General features: G+C 42.0%; 1 protein-coding gene across 7 annotated transcripts in view; it reads right to left on the bottom strand.

The window, feature by feature from the left end:
* The window catches only part of nhsl1b (NHS-like 1b), a 102261-nt gene that overhangs the window by 50382 nt on the left and 24723 nt on the right, over positions 1–27156 (bottom strand). The window contains exon 1 of one of the 7 annotated variants that reach the window (XM_034144078.1): positions 11775–13095. The exons of 3 other annotated variants lie outside the window; for them this stretch is intronic. In XM_034144078.1, the coding sequence (XP_033999969.1) occupies positions 11775–12024 (250 nt within the window). In that variant the 5' untranslated portion in view covers positions 12025–13095. Of the gene's footprint in view, positions 1–3749; positions 3847–7872; positions 7891–11774; positions 13096–27156 lie in introns of those variants that run through there. 3 more of the 7 variants (XM_034144070.1, XM_034144076.1, XM_034144074.1) reach the window with 3 other exon arrangements.

The raw sequence follows: 27156 nt of genomic DNA, 5'->3' as shown, positions 1-27156 counted from the left end.
TCAACACCACTACCCACAAGGCCAGAGGGCAGGTAGTGGGGTCAGCCTCGGGTCGAGGGGTTAGAGTCTCTCCAGACACACAGCACAGGTGCATTGGTTATTAGGGGACTAAAGTAACTTTAATTGGGTTGCTAGAAAAAGATCTGTCATCTGCTTTTTCAGTTGCGCATATTCCAAAAAATCTGAAGCACCTGTAATTGAGCTTTTTGCAAATACATTAAACATGATGAAATGTTATTGCCTTGAAATGTTGCAAAATAATGCAATGGCTTTTGTTATACTTGAAGCCATGAATATAGACTTTAGGTATGTCCAATATACTTTTAAGAATGATCAAACCCAACAAGTATGTGGTAGCACACATGCCAATATAAAACTATTGGAATTAACTCTAAACTCTACGAAAATATAAGATAAAAGCCTTTTTGTATGTTAACCACTTAGCCATTTCTGTCATTAACTTGCTACACTATGAAAAGTCCGGTCTAATCCGATGTGTATGTGCTCTATAGGTAGTGAGAATCCTAAGTGAAATGCCAAGAAGGAGTTGAGGTTAAATATAGGTTTACACATATAGCTATGTGGGTCACTGCCCTGTGGGCCGAATGTAGCACGGCAGCCCTGGAGAGAAACCACACCGAGCTCCTGCTGCCTTCCCAAGAGTGTGAGGAAGGTACACACACACACACACACTCCTGGAATTCAATTCACACACATGTGCAGGTCGCATACACAGCCGCTCGCAAACATCACTATACAAATCAGTGTCTCTTTCAATCTCAGACCAAATATAGGTCCTGTAAAATGGACAGATTTTCAACACACACACACACACACACAACAAACACACACACACAACACACAAACACACACCACACACACACACACACACAACACACACACACACACACACACACACACACACACACACACACACACACACACACACACACACACACACACACACACACACACACACACACACACACACACACACACACACACACACACACACACACACACCACGGCTGGAACAAGGGTTCCTGTGTTGTGGACATTCAGGTAACAGCTTCTCATTTTCAGCTGAGTTGACCGTTACTTTACCACTTAAAATTACATACATCCCTAGCAGGAGATTATATCATTAATTACCCGTTAATTATTTTATTAAACTGCGGGCTGCTGTGTAGTGAGTGTGCTCTCTGTCTTCAGTTATTTCTAACGTTAGTTACTTACAAATGTTAAGAGCTTAGAATACTTTGTATTATGTCTTAATTACAGCAAACGTCTTCCAGCTGCATGATGGTTCAGGCCACTGTCCAATTGCACACTTCATCAACTAAACATCTGTGTATGGCTCGATCGCAACATCTGCACTTCCCCCTCAACTGCTGTCCGCAACCAAAACATCTGAAGCCACTATAAAGCTCACATATCCTATTGAACTGCAAACCAGGAAACACGAGTTTCCCTCAGTCAAAGACGTGTTCTTCCAGATTGGACAAGGCCCGAGCTGGCCTGGACTGACCTCTCAACGGTGAGGTGGGATGAATGCTCTGCAATATGTTGGCTCTACAGGGCTTACACTCACTAACGTGCCCAGAAATGTTGGATTTCTATATCTGTCACACTGCAGGAAACCTCCAGTTTGAGTCAGAACAAGTTTTTCCAAAATTACTCCAACTAATCCCTGCTCAGTCCCAGCTAATGTCTCATTTCTGGGCTACAATATTCTACTGGAGTGGAGCTGGAGAGCAGTAATGACTTATGCAACATACCAAAAGCCACACCAAGTGGTCTGGCCAGCAAGCAAAAGGGCTTACTCTAAAATGCAAGGCTTTACTGCGGAAGAGGGGGGTGGGGGGGAGTGTGTGGTCAAAACAGATGAGAATCCACTCTGGCCGCAGCTGGATGTGGAGGAATACAAACTGAAAATGTGTCACATCTGCTGCAGAGTTGGCAACCCACACTGAGGGGACTTGTTTAAATCATAACATAAGCAGACGTTCTGTAACTGCCAACCGACGTAGAGTAATCTACAGGTCGGTTTATTGCACATATCTGGGTCATTTTTTCATATCTTCTGCAGCTGGAAACCCAAACTGGAAGTGCGGCTAATAGAAGAAATGTCTAGCCTGATTTGAGAAAGACGATACACTTTTTACATAGTAGTATTTCTGCAGGGCAATGCGAAAATGTGTGAGTGGAAATACCTTCCTGCTACCTTAGGTTGGTAGGTCAGAATAAAAACACACAACTTCAACTACAGGAAGTTAAACATCTAGTTGTAAAATGTTAAAATACTTTTCCCTCCAACCAAAACCGCACATCTGTTTCTCTCCATATTCCCAGTTTGACCAGTGTGACATAGTGTGGAAACGGTGTTACTGACAACATAAATAATTGAGTACAGCTGATAAACTGAGATATTGCCACAAAGAGTTGCAGTGTTCACTTTATATTAGCTCATTTTTGGAGGCAATAAATCTTCAGGCTACAGAAAAATAAAATACTGTGGTTTCACAAGAGGGATGATCTCCTCATTTCTGAGACACAACAAAAGCAGTTTGGACTAAGACACAGCTGAGCACCATGCTGGTCTTCATTGTACTACATCTGCAAGCCTGGAGTTCTAACACAATTCTCAACTTATAAACTACACATGTTTTCCAAATCCTATGTTGTTTTCTGAATTTGAAGAATTGGATTTGAACAAGACAACCGCTTGTCAACATATTTATTGTTGACTTTCCAGAATAATAAACATTGTTGTCTTTTCATTTTTACTTTTTTTCGGAAACTTTTGTGCATCTTCTTCACATTTAATGATATTCAAAATCCCAAGAGTGCTTTTGAACAGAGATTTTGAACACATAAAGACCACGTTGTTATTGCATCAACATGCATTTCTCAAGAGAAAAAGACCAACACGCAATAGAAGCCAACTCCAGATATACTGTTTTCCTTTAGGACAACAGTATCATATCAACTTCATAGTTTCAACATGAATACAAAGCTGATGGTGAAAACAGTGCAAGTATAAAACAAAGATGGAAGATCTGGGGTCATACCAGAGTCATGCAGTCATAGATTGAGTATACAGTTATATAGCCAAGCAATGAATCAGTGTGGGAGAAGATACACAAATGCAAAATGGGGTTGCCAGTAAAAGAGGAAAAAATGCCCCCCTTATCACTCTTTCACATTGTCAAGAAATAGCCAACACATGGCCACACACTCTGCAGGACAGCAGCCCAACAACTGCTGCTTCGCCAGCTGTTACTGTGGACAACACACTCTCAGACACGCAAACACTCACATGTTACTCGTCTCCGCTAAATGACTGTCCAAAATAAAGCAAAGCTCACCATAGAAGGTTCAATATTGGAAGCTCTTTTGATGTCAAGAATGAGAGAGCAACTAGGAAGAAGATCAGAAACTAAATAGACAGAGAAATAAAGAAGAGGTGGATTAAAGTCAGCGAACCTCAACGAATTTAAGGGGGGAAAAAGAACAAAGGGAAAAGATGATTAAAGAGAGAAAGAAGGAGGGCTTCGTTCACTAAAGAAAAACACATGAGGAAGGACATTGTGTAGGAGGAAGCCGCTGTGACAGAAATTACTTTTCCACACAGAGGAGAGGGATGGAGTTCAACTTTTCTTTGTCTCAGAAAGTCTGCGGGAAAAGTCCCACACACTCATGAAAGTGATGCAAACACATTCATGTAACACACACACACACACACTTACCTTTTATACAGAACATGGCTCTCCACTTAAAGTCCAATTTATAAATGAGAAGCAAATCCCGGTTTCTTTCCTTCTTTCTCGCCCTCCTTTCCTCTCCCCCTCTACACCGCTCGGGGAAAGCGTTCACACACGGACGCACGGATCCCGACACATACACTCCTCTCTCCCGGTGCCTCTCTCGCCATCTCCCTCCCTCTCTCACTCCCCTCCTCACACACACACATATATGCGCACACTCTTAGTGGCAGTTAGCCAACTTCTACACCGCAGGAAACTGCTTCACGACCCCCTCGCTCTGCTTCTCCTCTCTCTCTCCCTGCATCTGTGAATGCCTCTGTACCACGCTGACCCCCCCCCCCCCCCACCTCATCTCTCCGCCCCATCAGTGTTGAGAGGTATCGACCCAGAAGCCCAGCCTCAATCTAAAACTGTTTAAGCTGATCCCATGATTGGTGTCCGTAATGCAGATACAAAACTGAACAAATGTGTTAAGTCATTCAAATATACATATTCTCTTATTAGGGTGGGCAATAAAACTAAAATACACAAACACACAGAGCACAAGCCTTGTCGAGGATTGTGATTGTAGAGGATCTGTGCACTCAGCAGTTCAGAGAGAGGCAGGGGGCCCCGGCATGAGGTCGACCCATTGTGCGCTGATCAGAGATAATCGCTTTAATCCCCACAATTCAACTGTTTGTTATCAGGAGCATGCTACAACCTCGGTGCATCCCCAAACCCCCCGTGCGGTCGCCATGAATCGCCAGCAGCGACTCAAGGGATTGGGAGACAAAAACGGACTAATTTAAAGTCTTTGGAAACACTATCAGGTCCAAATGCTTTTTGCCTTTTGCTGTTAAGTGACCCGACGAACACAGTGTCGATAGGACAAATGTGTCAAAGTAAAGTTTGGCATTCTCTGGACTGAATACAAAACGCCATTGATTTCCAATGAGCCTCTGTAATGGCTTTTCTCTTACACAGCAAAAACACAGTTGGTTACTGCTTAAAGGGTTGGTGAAGCTTAAAAAGGTAAAAAAAACACTTAAGCCCCATTTAAAAAGCTATAAAGTACCGATAAACTGAGCTGGGTAACAGTTTAGCTCATTATGAGTGGGCTGGTTTTATTTTTTATTCACTGATTATTACGCACTAACCAAACTCGGCCTGCCAGAGCACCTGGTGACAATTTATGGTGACCTAAAACTCATTATTCTGAAACCAATATTTATCCTGTATTATAGATAACCGCATTTCAAAAAAGCACATTCAGAAACTATGGTATGCTTTACTTTCTGAGCATGTAGGTGTCATGACTCCATCCATATCGTTTAGTACCACCATCTTCACAACAATATAACCTTTACCTCATTCGTTGTCTGCAACAGTAAATCCCCATAACCACACTATATGTCATCAGGAAGCATGGTAAAGACTTAAAGTGTCATAATTACCAGGAATATAATCCTTTATGTAGGTACTTATCATATATGATAGTCAAGGCTTAATAGAAAGTTTGACCTATGTCTCTTTATCAGGTCTGTTGGTCAGACACCGAAACACCTCCAGAACCCTGAGGCGGGCAGGGAAGATAGTGGCCGACCCCTCCCACCCTGGACACAAACTGTTCACCCCCCCCTCCCCTCTGGCAGGAGGCTGCGCTCCATCAGGACCAAAACCTCTCGCCACCTGAACAGTTTCTTCCCCTCCGCTACCGGCCTCTTAAACAAGGCCCGGCCCCCCCACTGACACTTACCTCAGCCACAACGTAGTCTCTATATGCATTACATTAATGCACACAATGTTCATACTGCTTACTGCACATATTTCTTGTTTCATATTTCATATTTTATATCCTATAATTCATTCATAGCATTCTATTTCCATGTAAATCACTGCTTTATTTTATTGCTATTTAACTTGATTTTATTACGGTGTCCTCAAAGATTTTTTGTTTTATATTAGATTTCTTGTTTTATATTTTATTGCTGCACCATGACATCAAGTCAAATTCCTCGTATGTGTGAACCTACCTGGCAATAAACCTGTTTCTGATTCTGATTCTGATAAAACACTGGTTGGTGTCGCAAGCAGATATTTTTGTTAGGGTATGTATATGTATGTATGTATATGCATGTTAACCCTGCACAGAGGTTACATTTGTATATGATGCACGATCCAAGTGTTTGTGTGCATGTGCGAGTGTTATAACCATGTTAATCCCAACCCCAGTATGGCTGGCGTGTTATGATGACACGTCTGCCTCGAACCAGATGTCACCAATTACGGGCTAATTGGCATTTTTGTGTGTGTTTGTGTGCATTTATGTTTGTGGTACAGTTGCCTTGGTATTTGGTTTTCCCAGTGTTTTTATTACTTTACTTGCCCATTTCCTTCACCTTTGTTTTTTTACTTTAAAACCTGACTTTATAAACCGGTTGTATTTTTCTTCTCAGCATGGCATTCTTAGCGTATCTGTGTAAAACTGATGTATGCCCTCGGCAAGAGCATAAAGTGCATAACATACGGATGCCAAAAAACTAAGCTGAAAAAACTAACACACAAATCCCTGAATAGACCCACTTAACCAGACAATAAAACCTGACTTAATTAAACCTACACCTTAATTGGATGTGGTATTGCCAAAAATGGCTTTAACTTACAACATTTCGCAGCAAACCCTTGACTGTGAAACACTTGAGGTCGGCCTAATCACTGCTCTCACTGAGCTGAAGTGGTAAAACCAAGGAGGTGGAATTTCTTCCCTTTTCTTAACCAATCATGTTGACAGCAGCGTAATGTATGACATTTACTTAATTATAAAACAACATCTACTTATGAGGGCCAGCTACTGATTTGAAAAGTCAAATGTGGCAAAGTGCAATGGAAACAAATGTGTAAATTCAGTATGACAAACATCAAGCATGTGACTTAAAAGTGAGATGTGCTGAAGATCGGAAGGTTGTGAGTTCAAATCCCGCCTGGAACTCCACCACTAGTGTGCCCTTGAGTAAGGCACTTAGCCCTTAGTTACTCCAGGGAGAATGTCCCTGTAATTGGTAATTGTAAGTCGCTTTGGATAAAAGCGTCAGCTAAATGAAATGTAATGTAATGTTAAACGTCATATTTTAAGTCCCTCTCTCATTTTTCTTTTAAATGTTGTTACATTTGGATAGAAACTTGGATAAAGACACTTACAAGGATACAAACGGCCTTCAAGGACATTGCAGCACTAGACTAGGTGGCAACAGGTCTTCTGGTTAAATGGCAGTCTCACTGACCACTATTGTCATTCTTCAAAATACAGTCTTTAGCTACAAGTAAAACACTGTCATGAGGGCTGGATCGCGTGAATGGCCCCGTTTCATTACAGTATCTTATCCCAAATATCAGTCAGTAACTCAGAGTGTTACACATCTTCTATCGTATCTGAGCAGCACAAACACGACATGTTGTTACCGTCCGCTGTGAGCTTTGTGTCAGTGCAAGATAAAATAAAATAACACACGCAGATAAGGACTAAGCTAGTTGTAGCAAACATGGCACTTTGGTAGCATGAACAGTTAGTCACGCGATAGGAAGGAACTTCAAATTGGAAATATGAGGCAAACAGGGCTCTCAGATAAAACAGGTTTATCAATAATGATTAAAGGAAACTCAGAGAAAAAACATGATTGGCGTTGTAATAAAATTGGTCGAAAACGTTTCCCATGACATCACCACAGATCCTATATATGTGAATATAATCTCTTACCTCAGGATTGGGTTGGGACAACATCAGTGCATCCTATCAACATAAACCCTAATCTCTATCCCCCTTCAAACTGACATCATGTTCACAAACATAATCACTTGTTTTTCCTCTAACTCTCCTACTCATCATTAGGGCATTCAGGGATTAGATCCCATAACACAAAGATAATAGGATGCATATGATACAGAAAAGGTGGGTGATGAGAGTCAGAAACATTAAGTGGGAAACATGAGTTAATGCGTAAATACAAGCTGTGATGTGTGGCAGGCTTTGTAGGGGTTTTCAGTATACAGTAAGTCTGATCTGGGATCATCTAGTAGAGACATAAAGAGAGGTTATGTGGGTCAGTAAGAAAAATATGCGACTTACCTGAAAATCACCACATCAATGTCAGCACATAGGAGAAAAACAGAGAGAAAAAGCTGATTAGAAAAGTTTACTATTTTCATGGCTTTCCTTCAAGTTTTGAATACATGTATGATGAGTGTTAACATATATGTTTGTGTGAACAGCATAAGTGTGTGTACACCCTGGGCTGCGGGCCACATCATCAGATGTCCATGTCTGTCTCTTAATGAGGCCTTGCTGGTTTATACAGCCCATCTCCCCCTACAGCGAATTATCATCTGCTAATCTGGATTTACACATGGACTACATAATCATGATGAGTCTATTGCAATATTGGTGTGTGTGTGTGTGTGTGTGTGTGTGTGTGTGTGTGTGTGTGTGTGTGTGTGTGTGTGTGTGTACAAAAGTCCTCTCAAATTTCAATATGCCTCTCACACAGACTAATATGTCCTAAAATAACCTTTCCATACAGCCTTAATACATAAACAGTGAGACCCGATTCTGATTCTAGCTGCCACGACACTGGTGTGCCAAGGTGTGTTAAATATTTAGGTTAATATGTTGTTGCCCTCAATGGTCAAATCAAAGTAAGAAATGTAAACCACATATTGGAACTGTCGATATATAAAAATACATCAGAGAAAAATCTCCTAAATCCTCCAATCTCTGTACTTGCACATGTTAACACGGAGCACTTCTACTTGCCAACGATGGATGAATGAATTAGAATGAGAGTCATCGAGTTCGTTTCATATGGTGACTTTCTGTACAGAGCACATAAACAACATACACTGTAAGAAGCCGTAAAGTAATCATGTAGAGCTCAGATGCCCAGCTGCCAGACAAGGATTCAGACTCAGAAAGACTGAGGGGCCTCAGCAGCAGCCTGGCGGGGCCCCACTGTCCGGTCTATTTCTTGACTTGGCCTCTCTGAACAGCCATCATGCCTGCACGCTGATTTATTCAGACGTAAGGCCACATAGGGGAGATCAATGGGTTTGATTGAGGAGATTGATTAGGTCATGAGGTGTCTGTGGATACTGTATGTGAGGAAAGAGAGAGACAGGAGAAGAGACAGTGGAAGTTGATAGTGGAAAAGGCAGAGAAAAATGTGTGATAATAAAATCACTTTTTTTCCTCTTTATTTAATTGTTACCACCTACTGGCTTTATGATCAGGACATTTCCTCTGCTGGCCACCAGAAAACACATGTGTACCAATGTTTCCATACATATTGAATATAAGCTATGTATGGTAAAGTATTGTAATAAGTGCTAAGTATTTGCCTTTTCTTTGTACCTTTAAACTGACAGTGGAAGTCCAAGGTTGCAGTTTCAAAGTATTTCATTATTATCTTTAATATGGATTATACTACACAAATATTTTCATTTTTTTGTATTTATTTGTTTGCAATCCGAGTCACGCCCCAGTATTTTTTCATCCACCTCAAATCAGGATGTCACCAGGTCAGCCAATAGCAGCTTGTGTACCAGGCGGCCCTCTTACACATGATTGGTTCAGCGTTGTCCCAATAGCAAAGTCAAACTGAACCACAGCAGGAAACACTCACTCGCACACCCGTTTCCTTGGCAACCGAGGCAAACACCCAACCAGTCAAGCTGGCGGCTGCGTCAGAATTGCAGGGTTTGAAGCCACAGGCACTCAATTTAGGGCTATATTTAAAAACACAGGCACGGTGCACGGCTGCCCATGTGTCTTGTAATGGGTCCTGGCAGGCGTGTGGAAGCCAGATCCAGATGTTATAAGTACTTCAGGTTCCGACTAGAGAAGTATTCTTATTAGATGTTTCCTCTTGTGTGGTGTGCACTGTGCATGCATACAGAATGTGTGTGTATGCTTGTGTGTGAGCTATGGATGGAATCGTTTTGTATTGACCTGTCTCTGACACTGCCTCTAGGCTATAATTAGCTATAAAAAGACATATACTGTGTAAGACAGAGAGACGGAAAGAAAAAAAGAAAAAAAGATAGGGTGTGTGAGCGGGAAAGAAATCACAGTAGGAGAACATCAGTCTCTGAAAAACAAATCCACTCGTCTCTTCTTCTACAAGTCATGCTGTTAGCTCCTACAACAAAATCAATAAACACTCCCCTTCCTTTATTCTAAGATATAACAAGTAAATTATCAATTACCGTGATTGAAATGTACCACTTTAAATCTGTTTCCTAATTTTATCTACAGAAAAATCAATAAAGAAAGTCACGCTTTTAAATTAAAAGTGATCACCAATGAAGGACATAAAAGATTTACTACATGAAGGCATTTTTTAAATAAGGAAGATAACAAATTAAACAGAGGTATAACTGGGAGTATAGTACATGATGCATGACTAATAAGTAATGTTGATGGACTTAATTCATACATTTGTGTTTATTTTAAAAGCCATATATTTGTATATGTTTATGTGCCTGAGCAATTGGTTGTATTGCTGAATCTTCATAATGTGTCTGATATTTATAAGCATATTCAAAATATCTAAACCCATATGTTGCTTTGAGATAAAGAGAATATTTAATTAAAAAAAAATCTAGACCAATTGAAAGTAGATAACATGCAAACTATCAGTTTTTAAGGGTGGCAGCTCTCCCCCTTTGACTTTGAGAAAAATGTGAGGACTTCAAAGCATCCCAGCCATGTGTGACCTGAGCTGTTTTAGGACGGGGCGGGCTCAGAGGTGACAGAGTGACCAAGAAGGTTTAAGGCCCGGACACACCAAGCCGATTTATGAAATAAACCACGACAACAGCAACAATCTCCACAGTCCTGTTAGGCCATAAGAGCAACTCATATTGAAGTAGCTAGTCTTTGAGAACTAGGTAAATAACTAACTATAAGAAGTAAACAGCAGTTTCATGATGCTAAAATGAGATCAGCCCCAAAGAGGTACAGTATCAGAACTCTGCGTATGAACATGGAGACATGAAAACATGTAGTTCAGCACATTATGTACCATGACCTAAAGCTACTGTGCATTGGGATGTTCTGCTACACGGTGTCCAAGCTTCAATATTTGCTTTTGGAAGCTGAGACCTCCCTGAGTAATTTCAATACATTTGTGATGGAGCGCCTGCAGTCTTTGCTGATTTGAGTGTCGCTGAAAGAGACGTGACACTGGAGATGAGGACAAGTATGGGTCAGAGTTAATGAAGAAAGTTGTGAGACTACAGTGCAGCATCGGTGTCTTTTTCCATTTCAGCTACAGTTACAACCATTGTCCACAAAGCCCTACGGACACCACTGACAAAATACACACACAACTAATGAACTATTCAATAAAATATGAGCCTAACCAGGGAACACAACACCCCTGAGGTACTGAGAGAAGTATAAACGGCAGTCCTACCTCAGTCAAGATGACGTCCAAATATAAACCAGGAATATTAATGAAGAAAACAGATTACTCTCCAGTATAATGGCTTGGTCTGAATGCTGAGCTATGCATGCCTCTCTCCCTGGCACAAAGCAGCTCACATCGCCACCAGCCTGTGACATCACTTGCTTCCGGGCCCCGCGCATCCTTGTTTACCTATCATGCACACAAAATGCCCCTTGACCCCCTAACAATCCCGCTCGCCCCTCCAGCGACCAGGAAGTGCCAGGGAGTCGGAGAACAAGGGGCCATAAAAAGACAGTGAACCACTTATTTCCTTGCTTGTGCATGTAAACAAGTCAATCACTGGTTTCCGGGCTGAGAGCGAGAACAGAAAACCATTCAACATGAGCTCAGAGCATTGTGACAAGTTGTGATGCAGCCAAGCCAAAATGACCATGTGGTTTGTGCATCAACTGGAAGAAACAAACCAGGGTGCAAACGTTTTCTGACGACCGGAGAATGTTTAGAGCAAAAACGATCTGATAAACAATGACATGGGTCATCTCTTCATTGCAATCCCTGGTCTCACCTCTTTTGTGTTGAGGCTGGTAAACCCAGTTGTCATCGTCATCATCATCCTCGTCTCTGACTGCAGCATGAAGGCGAGTGTGCGAGTGCGAGTGCGGTTGACGGTGGTGGACAGCGTGGAGGTTGTTTTGGCTGTGGAAGATGCGTCTGCTCTGGCGGGACAGAGTGGACACGCTCAGCCAGCTGAGAGCCCGGGACATGCCCGCCGGTTTCTCCTTGCGAAAGGACGAAGACCTCCTTTCCCCTCTCATCCTCTTTCAGGGACAGGAAATCTAACACGGCCCGATGTTTGTCTTACCTGGAAAAATAATCCTCAGGTGTAGATCCTTTGCTTGGTTTGTAGATATTCACTAAGTCCAGATCCAGAGATTCCAAACATTTCTGAACACAGCATCCAAGTCTGCACATGTGCAAAAATGCTTCAAACTATTCAGACTCCATGTTAAGCTTAATATTAATTCCAGGTTCAGTTATAACCCAGTTTTTCTTCACTTTGGTCGCACACTTCCACATCATGACTCCGGACAGCCTTAACTTCCAGCGTCTTTCTCCTTCAATTAATCTCTGTGTCACAAGCAGAAAGCCAGACCTAAATCATCTGTTTTCCTCTCTTTTCTTCCTTTGTGTTTGAAGACTCTGGGCGTGATTCCCAAACCCGAACGGGGTAATTAGGCAATCCAGCAATCTGGAAAATCACCGCCCCTCAGCGGCACACACTCAGATACACACACTTGTATGTGCACACTCACAGTTGGCTGTTATTCCTTGGTGGTGCATGACAGGGTGGAGAGAGATTTTCAAATGACTTTAAATTCACCGAAATTCGGCAGTTGTTGTTTACAACCATGAGTGCCCTTGAGTGTTGTTATCTCCAGTTGTTAGCAAACACACCAGCTGACTTGTATCATCTCAGCGCCATGCCAGACCAAGAGGTGACGAGGTGTCGGCAGCCCTGGGTCTATTCCCAGCGTGATAAAGTTACATGACCACTCACACATGAAGTCCTCCCGCCACAAGTTCCAAATATGGATCCTCTATAATGTATGCAAGTGGTGGATATGCCAAAGTGCAGAGATGACGCTGCCTCTCAGGGTTTCCAAAATGATCCAACTTCTTGTCAACTGTTTCTTCTCCTTCCTCTACCTGTGTGGAAAAAAGTATGCAAAGTAGGCTGATGTTTTGAAAAGTAGTCCAGGTGTTGACAGCCGTCTGGATCTGAATGAGCTGATCAGCACAAGTGATAAAGCAAGGATAACACACACGGCGTGACACACACCAGCTGATAAGAAGCATGTGCCTGTGAGGATTCCCTGAACTTGGTCAGTGTGTGACTGGCTACGAGGGTTGACTGTGTGTGTTGTCACTGTAGGGTTAGGTTTACGCCCAACCCTAGGAGCCACGGTGCTGAAATACGAGTCAGCCCGTCCCTTTCTTTTTCCCTGCCTCCCTGTTTCTCTCAGTTTTCTGCGATCGCTGATCTCTGCCCCTCCCATATACTAGTTTGCCGGCATGGCAACCACTCTTCCCTCCCTCCTTCCAACACCTTTCCCCCCCCCCCACCTTCATATCCTTTTGTTTACTTTCCTCGTCAACCTAGTCCCTCAGGTGCTCCTGGGACAAAGACACAGTGTTTAACCCCTCTCAGGTATTGCTAGTATTAATTGCATGTCGTGTTTCAACTGAAAGACATTTGTACTGCCAGTTTTAAGTAGATACATGACAAGAACATATACAGAGGAACAACCTCATTTTAAGACGGTTTCAGGACGTGCTTGAAACATTACTGTGGCTCACATTCTGTCTGAGGTGGTAAAAGCAACTGGTTAAACAACACATTTAGAGCACCTTAAGACGTCAACAAACATGGCTTGACGAAGGGGTGACGAAAACACCCACCGAAACATTGAAAGATTGCACTGAAGTGGTTCTGGTTTTTCATTTGCATTCTTTTCTTCTGTTAAACATAAAACAGAACACGTATTTAGCTGCCCAACATATAGTTTAGTAGGCTAAAATAGGACGCAGAGGCCCTCGAGGACAAAAACAAAGACTTTATGAGGCACTTCAAGTGTGCTGGGGAGGTGGAGCTTTCCACTTTCCCACCCAAGTGTAACCACAGAGGGTGTGTGACCACCAAGGTGTGACAATAAACCACTGGTGTGTGTGTGCGCACATGTGTGTTTAAGGCAAAAGTATCTCACTCACTCAATAACCCAGAATCAATCCCCGTTTCTGCAACCGCGATTAAAGAAAATTACAGGAACTTCACTGATTTAAACCTATAACTTTTTATTTGGATCTCCTTTTTAAGGATCTATTACACTGCTGAAAGGTGATCCCAGATTTGTGTGGTGTAAACCTAGACTTAACCCCCCCCCCCCCTCGCTCTGACAGGTCCCCAACCTCATTTTCTTTTTCCCTTTAGAGGGGAAATGCACTACATCAGCACTTGCTGTTTACACAAAGGGACAACTGCCTGCTACTGATGTCCCTGCTTGACTTACGAACATGCAACGAAAACACACAGATATATATTTTAAGACCTGTGTTCGCATTGATGACACATAAGGCCGCAGTCCTTTAATAATTCACATGCAATATTCTACTGTGCAGCTATAAAGGGGCTGTGGAAAGCATGAAATGAAAACAAGTGAATACATCTGCAAAGGGCAAGATGTTAATAGCTTGATGAAAAACTATTGAATTCACAAGAACAAAGCCAACATGGAAGCCAAGCTACAACACATATAGGGCACAAAAATAGACAGTCCAGTTTAGTCTATTGATTTCCTCTTTTCAGGAAGAGAATCCCTTTTAGTACCATCACCCCCGAAGGGAATTGGAGAGTCCCAGGTCATCATAAGAGGTCAGCATCCTGCTTCAACCCCCACCTCACTTCCTTTTCATAAATCTCCTTGTTTTCATTCCCTTAAAGCTCCACACAAAGAAAAAGACAGCAGTGGCAACAATCAATATGTTCAATCTGATATCTGTCGTGGTAAAGAGGACATCCAACAGCTTTAGGTTGGCTGCTTCTGGTCAGAAGAGAATTGAAAGATTACTCTTTGAAAGATTTCACCTGACAGCTTAGCCTATTTATATTGCCTAATTATGACGTGAAATAAATATTTGGTCTTTGAGGGAACAATCCGTCATTTTTTGACCTTAGGAATTGATTTTATGGTTGTGATTTTTTGTTTTGTTTACCATATTTTTTCAGCCCCTTACCCGGTTGAGAATATAGAATTCTAGAATACATTATAGAGTACTATGGTATATATAAAAGTACAGTATGTCGGCTGATAAACTGCATTACTGGTCATTTTCTTTCCTCGTGTTGGAATTCAATTCTAAATTGCTTTACTCTAAGTTAACAGTCATTTCATAAGCACATTTCAGCACCAGACACTAGGACCCAGGCAATATGTACAATCAAGCAGGTGGGTATATAACAGAAAAAACATCAACCTATGATTTTATCATTAGAATATGTGGCAGTGAATTTCAGTGGAACAATGCAGACCGTAAACAAGCTGAAAACAGACTTTACAGGTCACAAAGTCAGTTTGCGACATTCCTCTCACACACGATAAGAGACAAAGTAAACACAAGACCAGACAGTTCCGGATTAAATTTAAGCTCCTGTCGTAATTAAAGCTAAATTACATGAAATCAGATACAATTAAAAGTTACAGTGAGTAAAAAGTAACAAGTAGAAACTCGCAAAGTGGATACTGTGAATGAGACGAACCACAGGTAAAACCTCTGACACTGAAAAAAAAAAAAGAAATCCTGTAATTTTACTCCAAATAAAAGGAGAACTTTCTGAGCCAACCAAATGATATCTCCTGCTAAAACTAAAAGGAAAGGTATACATTTCACCTTGGAGCTAACACACATACATAAACACACTCGACACACTGTCACCTATTGCGTGACTCAGACAGGAGATAGGGACATGAGATCTGGTTGCCAAGTAACCCAATCAGACATCAGAGGCCTGCACCGCTTGACATCGATACACACTGACCAGACACAAAGGGTACAAATAGTGGATAAGTAAGTCTACCTGGATGTAACACATAGCCAACACACAGAAGCAGCAGTCAGTGCATCCACGTGTCCACAACTGTCTTTTTTTTTTCTGGGGCCAGAAAAAAAGACAAAAGCCTTGGCTGAGGGTGTCTGCCAAATTCCAAATCCCAGTAAGTACAGTTTCACAGACTGTGTCTCTCAGCGGTGACACATTCACAGAGCCAGTTAAACACAGGGGTTCAAATTCTCCACAGCGGAAGGCTTTTATTACCAGACAGCAACCTGCGTTTACTGTGACAGTTATAAGGGAGTTTAAGATCGTGTCTACGTGTGGGTGTTTCTGACAATGGCCAGTTTTTGGACACAAATATCAGCTTGTCTTTTTGAAAACAAAACTAGTTTCCCCATTGTACTTCAAATCAATATGAAAGAAATTCTGTTATGTTGTTTATAGGTTCAGATATAGTTCAATGGACACAGGACACTACAGTGAAAAATGTGTACACCTTCAGGGAAGTAATGTAAGTCAAGAAAAGTATGCTTTGCGGTGTGTGTGTGTGTGTGTGTGTGTGTGTGGTACTGTGCGTTCTATATTAGTGCCTGCAGGAGTTGATGGAATTTTTTTGGACGGGTGAGGAGGGCCTCTTCCACACACACACACACACACACACACACACACACACACACACACACACACACACACACACACACACACACACACACACACACACACACACACACACACACACACACACACACACACACACACACACACACACACACACACACACACACACACACACACACACACACACACACACACACACACACAGTGTATCTATGTATAATGTGTGTACTTATCCAATGTGTTTTCTATAGTTACTTTCCATACAGATGAGAGTGACCTTGCAAGTCTGGTGTAACTTTATCATACAATGTGTAAATAAAGGATAGTAGTGTTTACAGTAAATGGAGGCGAGGCCTGCTGTACAAAATGGAAAAAACTACGGAATGCCTTTGATAGTTTTGCCCTGATGAAAACACTTGCACAGACATTGATTGGCTGAATTGTCACATCTTTAAAAGGGCTTTCCTGAGCTGGTGCACTGCATCCTATTCTTATCTTGACACTAAACTAAAGACAGCATTATCTGCTGTCCCCTCCTGTCTGCTGTGTGACCTTTAAGGCTACAAACTCTGAACCCTGACCTCTCTTTGACTGAGAGCTGAGCCTTCACCTCCACTGGCAGCATCATTTATCATGCTCCTTATCCCTTTTGTTTTGCTATTCCATAATACAGAACTTTATGGAATGTATTGTTACCCATCCTTGCTTAAAATATATTATATCAGCTAATTTAGTTGATTCAAATCCAAGTTATGTTAGTGAGAGCAAAATGTGACCCTCAAATTAAAGTTTTTTTTAACTATTTTCTACACGTTTCCATAAAAACAGCTTTTAAGAAGCTGGAAGCTCACATTTTATTTGAACATGCCCTACAGTTGTCCTTCACTGCCAGTCCCTCTGCAGTCACATGCTTTAATAGGATTAATAAAGAAAATAAGAGCTGAGCAGTTAACTGAGAGGTATTTTAAATTGTGTTTCTCTACCTTGAGTGCATGTATTAAAGAGTGTAGGCCTCTTCAGACTCCCATGAGGCTTTGCAAAAAGGTGATGCGTCATTCACACTGACAGTTATTCTCAAGAGACTCTGATTTCCATGTGTGTTTATGTGGTATATCGCAGAAACGGCATGATTTGTGTGTGTGGGATACGATTAATGTAAAGCACTTGCATGTGTTGTGTGGTGTGTGGCCTCAAAGAGCAATGTTAACCACAAGTAACAATTTGCATACACTGCGGTGTGAATAAGTGTGTGTGTGGTACAACTCACTCAGTTAGCCATCTGAGCCCCAATAAGGTCACAAGAGTCCATAGAGTAACCTCATATGGTGGCAAGATGCACTTAAGCTGCCACTAAGAATGATGGGAGGTTTTAGGGGAAGGGCGAGGTCGACCTTAAATCATTATTGTTGGGAATATGTATGCACGTCTGATACACCTCAAAACAAAAGAAAGACTTTCCCTATTATAACAATAATCCAGGTGTCGCAAAGTGCTTTAGAACCAACGCCTAAATGCCAAGTAGAAGACAAAACAACGGACATGAAATGCAGATACAAAGCTAAAATAACAAAACAAGCTAAACAAAAAGCAGGTCTTAAACAAATGTGTACTTGGCTACTTTTTAAAAGGGTTCACGTTATGAAAACTCGATCGAACAACAGTGTAAGGAGGAAGGAGATGAAGGAGAAATACAGTGACTAATCCACCTGATAATGGATAAGGACGATAAGTGACACACACACACACACACACACACACACACACACACACACACACACACACACACACACACACACACACACACACACACACACACACACACACACACACACACACACACACACACACACACACACACACACACACACACACACACACACACACACACACACACACACACACACACACACACACACACACACACACACACACCTCCAGGGCAGGGCCGGTATCCCAGCAACAGCCTTCTAATGCTGGTTATATGTTCTTGTTTACCTAATCTTTACTTTCCTTTGTTACATTTTCATAAAATATTCCAGCCCAGTTCTTACACATGAGGCCAAACAAATGATACATGTTGTTAATACTGATTTGTTTATGTGCTTTTGGACTAGTTTAAGTCAACATTTAAGCTTAGTGGTTTAACACAGTTTGAAATAGAATATGCACACACGTTTTAAAGCTTGCCTCGTTGAAGTGTAATTGCTACATCTGACCACAAGGGGACAGCATCAGACTGAAATTCCTCTCAGAAGTTTTTTCGTATCTGTTGGTCAGTGTAGCCCCGGGTCCTCACTGAAAAGTTTAATTATCCAGAAAATAAGGAAATAACTGCTATTTCAAACACTCAAGGCCTATATTTGACCTTTCTGGAACAACCCTTTAGAGGGCAGACACACAGAAACATAAACACACACACACACACACACACACACACAGAAACATAAACACACAGGGTCGGTCCTGTGTTGAGTTGTAAGACAGCAACTAATCCTGTCCAAACCCCTGGAGTCAACTCTTGTCAATTCACTCTGGTTTGAAGACAAATCCCCTCATTCCTCTGGCCACGTGCCCCTTTATTCCAACATCTATTATTCCAGCAGAAAGCACTCTGTGTATGTGTGTGTTTCAGTGTGTGTGTGTGACTTCCATCCTCCTCTCCTGAAGCTGTCGGCTTAGCTAGGTGCACCATTCTGGGACCCCCCTCCTGCAATGTATGCAATTAAGAGTGTGTGTGTGTGTGTGTGTGAATATGTGTGCCTGTGTGTACCTAAGAGTCATGAGTTTATGCAGAGAGACAAAGCAAAAAATTCAAGCGGGTATTGACCTCTGACTCCTAACCCCTGACCCCACGGCAGCAGCTGACTTCAAGCTTAAGTGCGGCTTTAAGTTGGACAAAAGTGTGTTTTTCAACGTTCTTGCGCTAAGCTAGAGAATGCTGGGTTTAATTCCTACACATACTTATTTAACAAATGCACCATCTTCACCATAAAAGAACAGACTCCATGTGAATTTGAGCCACATCTGTTGAACAGCCGAGTCCAGCAGAGAGGCCTGTCGTGTGCACGTCTTCCAGTATGTGTGTGATCATATGGGTAGCGTGCTTCATGTGTTCATGCTACAGATTAATGAGGTGAGAGGCCTTGTCTCTGTTAGTCTTTGTATGGCTGAGAAGGAAGGAGGAGGATGGAAAGAGGAAGAGAGAGCAATGAGGCTATGCCACAGCATGAGAAGAATAAAAGTTTGACGAAGGAGCGGCACTATAGCTTACAAGACAAATGAACTCAGGTAATCTGAGCAGCAGGGCATTCACACACACATAAACAGTGACACACACACATGCCTGCGTCCAGTGGTTAAAGAGGAGAAAGGGTGCGGTCGAATGTGCATTCCTGATCAGTGTTGCCTGAGTGCAGGAGTGTTTCAAGCAGACCTGAGGCCAGATGTGGATTGCATATGCATTGGAGTTTTCCCGCAGACTATGGTATTTATAAAATCATATACAGAAAGGGAAAACTCAAAGTACATGAATAGGACTGCGGTTGATGTATATTTAAGGTTACATATCCACTTTAAATGCAAACATTTATTTAAATACTCTCAATACTGCACAAGTATGAAGCCTCTTATGATACGAGTTAAGTGTTTTACCCCGAGTGAACCAACAAACCTGCGTATCGCCATGTAAATAAAACACTGTACAGATAAAGAGCATCCACTCAGCGACTCAGCGTGGGTTATCAACAGTTTAAATATTGAGTGTTGTGATTGATTATGAGCAGAGTCTAGCGCAATGTTCAAAAGGTGTTCCCTTAGTGTGTTTATAAACTGCCCGGCAGCATGTTTGTCATTGCAACAATGTCTTAAACTGTGTTGTGTAATTCTGACATGTTGCTGAACCTGTTTTTAAATCCCACAGGTAGGACTGTGCCGTTGGAGAGAGTGTGGGAGTGTTTTCTTTCTACCGGTGACAAGTTCGTTCTATAGTTTGACAAGCAGCTGTTTCCTAGGAAAGCATAATGTCAGTTTTATCTAACATGCTCACACAAGAATACAAACTCTGTAAACAAGCTGATGTGGACATACAGGTCTCACATATTAACACACACACACACACACACCATAAACTCTACTTTTAGATGTCTATCAAAAGACTCTGAGGTGTCGGTCTTCCTGCACACGTGATGGCATCTCTGCCTGTGTGTATTAACATGGAACTCCAACTGGATTCTGTGTCACATGCGTGCAGCGTTGTGAAAACAGCCAGCGTCATGCTGACAAAGCACACGTGTGTCTATTCAACAGCGACCTCCCACCGTGATATTCCAGAAGAGTCTGCGCTGAATACAATTTCTCAACAGCTCCTCAGCTGTCACTGCTCTTTATGAGAGCTGCTGGCCTAACATTCAGTGTTTAAAGTCCAACTGCACGGGTCACTTGGTCATCCATATACATTATGGATGCATGCTTAGGGACTGCTTATATTACAGATTTGGTATATATTTCATCGTATGATTTAAGTACATTTATATAAAAAATTACAGGACTTCTGTAGTAAAGCCCTGGGTTTTAGGGCATATGTCATGATAGGCTCAAGTGTGCATGAAAGATATGTGGGAAGAAAGTGGTTACTGCCGCACTATAATGATGTGTAACCAACATTTTTATGCGTGCTGTATTTATTAAAAAACAATTCAAACAAATAACTCCCTCCAGGCCACGCTTTTAAATAGTTTCAGATTCATTTCTAACACAGATCGAGCTCTACTTCTGGGGCAGAGACCTGCTGAATCTAAAGTCACTCCGGTCACTCAGACAAAGTTCATCTAATGTGCTGACAGCCAATCTGGCAACCCACCAGGAGTCCAATCTGGCAACACGCCAACCAAAACCCCACTGGGGCCTTTTCTACAGGTGCTAGTTCTTTCTGCATGTGAGGCAGAAACGTGACAAAAACATAGAAAAACTATTCATGAAATGAATGGTCACCGAGATGTAAAAAAAGAGTGAGAGAAAGGGTGTTTTTTCAGCATGTGCCGGCTTACGGCCTGCTAAGAGGTGTGAGTATTACACGCCATGTATTTACATGTAAAAAGCCTTTTAACAGGAACAGAAGCGAGAGGAAAACTCTAATAAAAACCAGGATGTGTGAAATAACAGTAGCAGCAGCTGCGCAGAACAGCCAATGTGTGTGTGGCCCTCACCCATCATGTATGTGTGTGAGAGTGGGCTCCAACAGAAACTGTCTAATAAACACAGCGCTAAAAACAGAATGTATTAAAAGAAGAAGAGGGCAACATAAACATAAAAGTAGAAAGTGTTGAAGTGCAGAAGTTAGAAAGAGGCAAATGGACAAACTGAACGGGAGAGAGAGAGAGAGGGAGAAAGTGTTAGAGACACAAAAAGACAGCGGGAGTGGGAGACAGAGTAAATTATGCTGATTGGGCAGACGGCAGGCCGACCGTTACTCGGACAATAGAGGCTGACTTTGGGGCTGGCATTTTGCCATCTACAGCTGTGAGCTGTCACACACACACACACACACACACACACACACACACCGACACACACACACACACACACCGACACACACCATGCAAAAATGTTTGTTATTCCGAGTTCATCCCTCTTATCCTGGCTGATAGCGGTGCATAAACCCAGTACAAGCCTCCTTTAAATGCTGGACTGAGACCAGCTTTAATTCACAAACACGCACACACACAGATTCTTGTCTGCAACCTCTTTCCGCCCCGCTGGCTTGCTTTCCCTCATCCTGATCCAAGAACAGCTCCCAGAGCAAGTCATGCCGTTAGAGAGGGACTTAAGGGCAGAATCCAGATCAGCAGCTGCCGGCCAGACCAGCTGGCAGCGCCGTCTCCCAGGCGTCACACACCGAGGTTTCAAGGCACATTACGGACAAACCATGGATGTAATGGGGAGCACAGACACCCAGACACACACACACACACTAGAACAACTCAAAATAGAGCGTCTGAGTGGAACACACCCACACAGAGTAATATAAACAAAGGGGGAGTTCATGTTTGTTACGCTGTGATTAACTATATAACGCGACAAGACTATCCAAACACAACTGTATCCAAACACACACACCAATCAGAAATAGAGTTCCTCCCACAAGCCGTCAAAAGTTTGAAAGTGGGGTCCGTCCACTTCTCTCCCTCCTTCCTTCTCTGCATCTGTCTCTCCCTCCATCCCTTTGTCTCATCGCTCTTCATCTTGAATCATCTCTCCTTAACTAGCCTTTCTTTGTTTGTCCATCTCAAATCTCACCGTTTCAACATTTCTTTCCCTCTTTCTGAACCCCGTCATGTAATCGTCCCGTCTCTTTTTTCTCAAACACAGCCTGTCTTTGTGTTTCTGAGTGTAGGGGGCTGGAACACAAACTCGCAGCCCACCTCGGACTCAGAGCCAAAGGCCACCGGTCGCGGCCACCCACCGGCGTAGCGCCAACACAGTAGGGAGTTTCCCACTGTATGTGTATGTGAGTGTGTGTGTGTGTGTGTGTGTGTAGCTGGTCTTCATGCCTGTCTGTCTGTCTGCATGCATGCGTCTGGGAGGCCGCTCACAGGTATGTGTGTGTTTACTGTACATCTGTGCACAGGCGTCCAAGTGTCTGGGTGTGCATTTCACTCTGTGATTTGCTATACATGTGCTTGTCTTTGCATGCATGTACTTGTAGCAGCATGTTTGTCCATCTGTGCACACAGGCAGGCTAAATCCAGTCAAGTGACCACCTCCTTCAGCAGGGAGACAACAAAGGACCACCGGATCTACGCTGATCTGTGAGCCCACCCTCCAGGGCTCCAACAGTACACCTTACACACATCATAACAGAACACAATGTATTCAGTTCCTAGCTAAAGAAGAATGTTGTATTTCCGAGAAAAATGAAATGAAATCATGAAATGTAGCCCCATACATAACAGGTATTGTGTATTTTTCATTGTAACTCATGTTCCACTGTATCTCATGTTCCACTAGCACCTCCTCCTCCTGTGGGGCCTTGGACTGTGTTCAAATCGGCTTAAGTTTCATAGGTGCTCAGGAAGAAAAGCCTTCATTAGAGCTGGATTCTGTGGAACCTTTGCACTGAAACCTGTTTTAAAATGACTCTTTATCAGGCTGTTTTCTTCAGCAAATAATATGTTAGCTAGTATTTTAACATATGGAGGTTATGGTGAAGTTAATAAGCTGACTATCCAATAAAACATTTGTTTGGCAAAGCGTTTTTTTTTCATCATTTTTCATGCTTTTCATTTTTATTTTTAGATGCTGGACCATAAAGATTTAGAATGTTGTCATCATTAAGCTTTGAGAAAAAGTCAAGGGGAAGGTTAACTGGTCCTCATGGGAAAATGGTGGTCCTTTAAGGATGTAGGAGTGGGCTATATGAATAAAAAGCCAGTATCAAGATACATAATAGTGTGAAATCTACACACTGAATATCATAAGAGAGTAAATGTTTTTGAAAGAAAGAAATATAACTGTCTAAACAGGTACAAACAGAACAGAAAATGCTTTACGGATTAAGAATGATAGAAATGTCTTGTACTCTAATCTCATGAAAAACCACCACCCAGAGGTTACAGTTGAGCCTCTGAGAGCCAGGGAAACCCCTTCAGAGAAAAGTCCTGGCCGCATGTGACACACTGGTGACTGCCAAAAACAATTTAGAGGGGAGAACATGAACCATGAGTCTGACGCATGGTCTGATGTAAGAAAACTGCATTATGAACCCAAATCCCTCATACTGTAGCTGCTGGTAAGAAGAGCTAATGCAGAAGGTAGTATTGTCATGGGAAATTGTGTATTTTTTCCTCCATTAGTGGAGTGAGTCAACAGATGTTATGACAGTTTCAGTACAGTACCCTCTACAGTCTCCAGAATCTTAATAAAAGTCAGTAGACCGTAATATTAACACTATCTCACAAAGCTAAGTGATGGGTAGAGCCTACGTTCAGTCCAAGGTATAAATATAGTTATCTGTGGGTGCTGTGTGTCACAGTGCAGGTAATCTCTGCACCTCCCACTTGTCTAGACAACACCGTCAGTCCATCATTAAAGCACCCAGACAGAGCTGCACATTTCCCCAGATGAAAGACTGTTGGCTCACATCTAGATCTATTTTAATAACAAATAATTGCATGGATTAATTACTTTTTTCTCACCGTTTGATCAACTTAATCTGAGTCAGTCTGGAGGCATTTCGAGGCAAAGGAAACGGCTTTATCATGAGGAAGTCCTATACATAAACACACACTTTGCAGCCAAACTATTTTTGTTATTTTAGTACTTTATTTAGGTTGTATGTCTTTACTGGTTTAAGGTGGGCAGGGCTTAATTTGAAAATGGTGACGTTTCCTTGTGCCAATCAGGATTAGGCATTATTTGAAATCCAAAACTGACGACAGCTGGGCGGTTGTTTGTTAGTTTTGGTCTGATCAGGTTTTGATTGACTGCTTCCTGGCAACATAAGCACAGTTCTCATGGAAAAACGAGTAACATTTTCTTTTACAATTACTAAGAAAGGAAGGAAAAGAGAGACAGCAGAGAGTTCATCTGCTACTCGCCCCAAAGGCTCATATAATGAGTTGAGAATAAGAGAGTTAATAACCTGTAGAAACACAGATGAGACTGTAGCCTACAGCACTACAGTAGTACACACTCTTGATTAACACACACACACACACAATACACACACACTTAACCTCATTTCAGACGACTAAAGCCCAGGAGAGCCGGTATAACACACATGCATATCTGCACACACAGAAATACAACATATAAATCCAATATTGCCACTTCTCCAGTTGCATGTTACATTGACATAAATAAAGTAAATGTTGTAGTTGTTGAATCAGGGTTTGTGATGTCATAGTGACCTTCACCGTTGACCTTCTCGATGCCTTCATCAGAATGGGAAGGACGTGTATTAAAGGGACCTTTATCCAAACAGTTTGCCAGGAAGCTTCCATAAACTCTAGTCTTTACTGCTTATTAACTGTTTTTTTTGTTATTCAACATTATTGCTTTTGATTCAAATCTTCCATTCAAACTTAACCGACATGGGTTGAACTATTCTGAACTGAGCTGAACTGAGCTATGGGGCTTGAAACACATCCTCGGTCAATTGAAAACAAATGAGTCGTAGTCCATTTTAAACTCATAAATACAATTCCTGTTTTCCATTTCGAAAGGCAATCGTTTTTTACAGTTTTAAAGGCATTTGCAAAGCCTTTTTTAAATGCTCAATGTGACACCTTTTATGATAAACATTTCTGAGTAACCCCCTTCATATAACATTTGTAACATCTTGCACTGTGTGCGTGGTTGCTGCAAATAGGTCAAACAAAAAAAGGCTGCCTTTCCCAACAAAAAATGGTGTGGCCTCACACAGGATTAATACTCTCAACACCTTTTCCGACCTTGTGTGCACTTCCCAATCCTTAACAAACCTAGAATTGAGCTTCCACTTCCTTTACAGAACATTTTCCTGCTAAAATAATTAAAAAAAAGGCTCATAAATCTTGGTATCGAAGTGGCTGGTTGGACTGGTCGGACAGGTCAGCTGTGGCTACGGGCTGCTGGCTGAGAGAAAGAGGACCAGTGTGAAGAGAAGTGATACGGGTCAGGAGGGTGTGAGATCAGGTCAGCGCACTACAGTGAGAAATCACTTTATGGCTGTTATGAAGCAACTGGAGTCTCTGCGGGTGGTTAGTGGTTACCAAAGGCGCTCCGAGTGTGTACGACTGTGGATTCATGTGTGTGTGAGAGTTATACAAAGACAGAGGGAGGGAAACAGAACGGCGCCTGTGGGCTCTGCATGGTGGAGCTTTGACAAAAACACTGAGGGTATGATCTCACACATTCACTTTCTGTTCCCACAGCAAGAGGTCAACTCTTAGGGCCATTTACGGTACCTGAGAAACACGCTTTTACACAATATCTCCAAACAAACGACACCATTTCAACACAATCCCTGGAGACACATCTTCCAGCTAAACCAGATATCTCTATACAAAATTAATCATAGGGGCATGGCAGCAATCAGAAACGCTCAGAGAATTAGTCACAGCAGCTTTCTTAAGAGTCAATCGGAAGTTTAAAAAGATATAGGTGGTGATAAAGAAAACTGGTTTGGTATCACATAAGTATCACATAACTTCTGGATCTTGAGAGAAAACTGTGGTGAGTTGTTCATCATTATCAAATAAAAACACTTACCTGTTGAGGTGTGAAGGAAGAGTTACAGAGGGGTCAGAAGAGGTCAAGGAGGCCCCGGGGAAAAAAACCATGTGGAGAAAAAAGAAGACGGTACATTAGTTTAATTTGGCAGCCACTCTTGTCCAATACATTTATTAGATTTACGAGCTGCAATCAAACCTAATGGAACTTTGCCACATTAATCATAATCCATTGTCGCAGAGAACCAGTTATTTTGATACCAACATATTTTAACCTCCATCATGAATTAGCCTATGTAAAGAGAATGTGTTTGGGCATGGGTGTGTCTCTTGTTTGTCAGCTACTCTCGTATACTACTGGAACCATCAGCCTAATATATGCTTTGCCTGTATGCTCATTAATTGGCTGTTTAAATCATAATTGACGGCTTTTTTGTGGCTAAAGAATTAACATTCATAGAAAAGTTTGGTCTTTTTTACCCCTTAATATCCCCTGTTTTGTTATTATCACC

The sequence above is a fragment of the Trematomus bernacchii genome, unplaced genomic scaffold (assembly GCF_902827165.1).
Source record: "Trematomus bernacchii unplaced genomic scaffold, fTreBer1.1, whole genome shotgun sequence".
Taxonomy (NCBI): domain Eukaryota; kingdom Metazoa; phylum Chordata; class Actinopteri; order Perciformes; family Nototheniidae; genus Trematomus; species Trematomus bernacchii.
The sequence above is the reverse complement of the archived record's forward strand: the minus strand, read 5'-3'. Positions and strand labels throughout refer to the sequence as shown.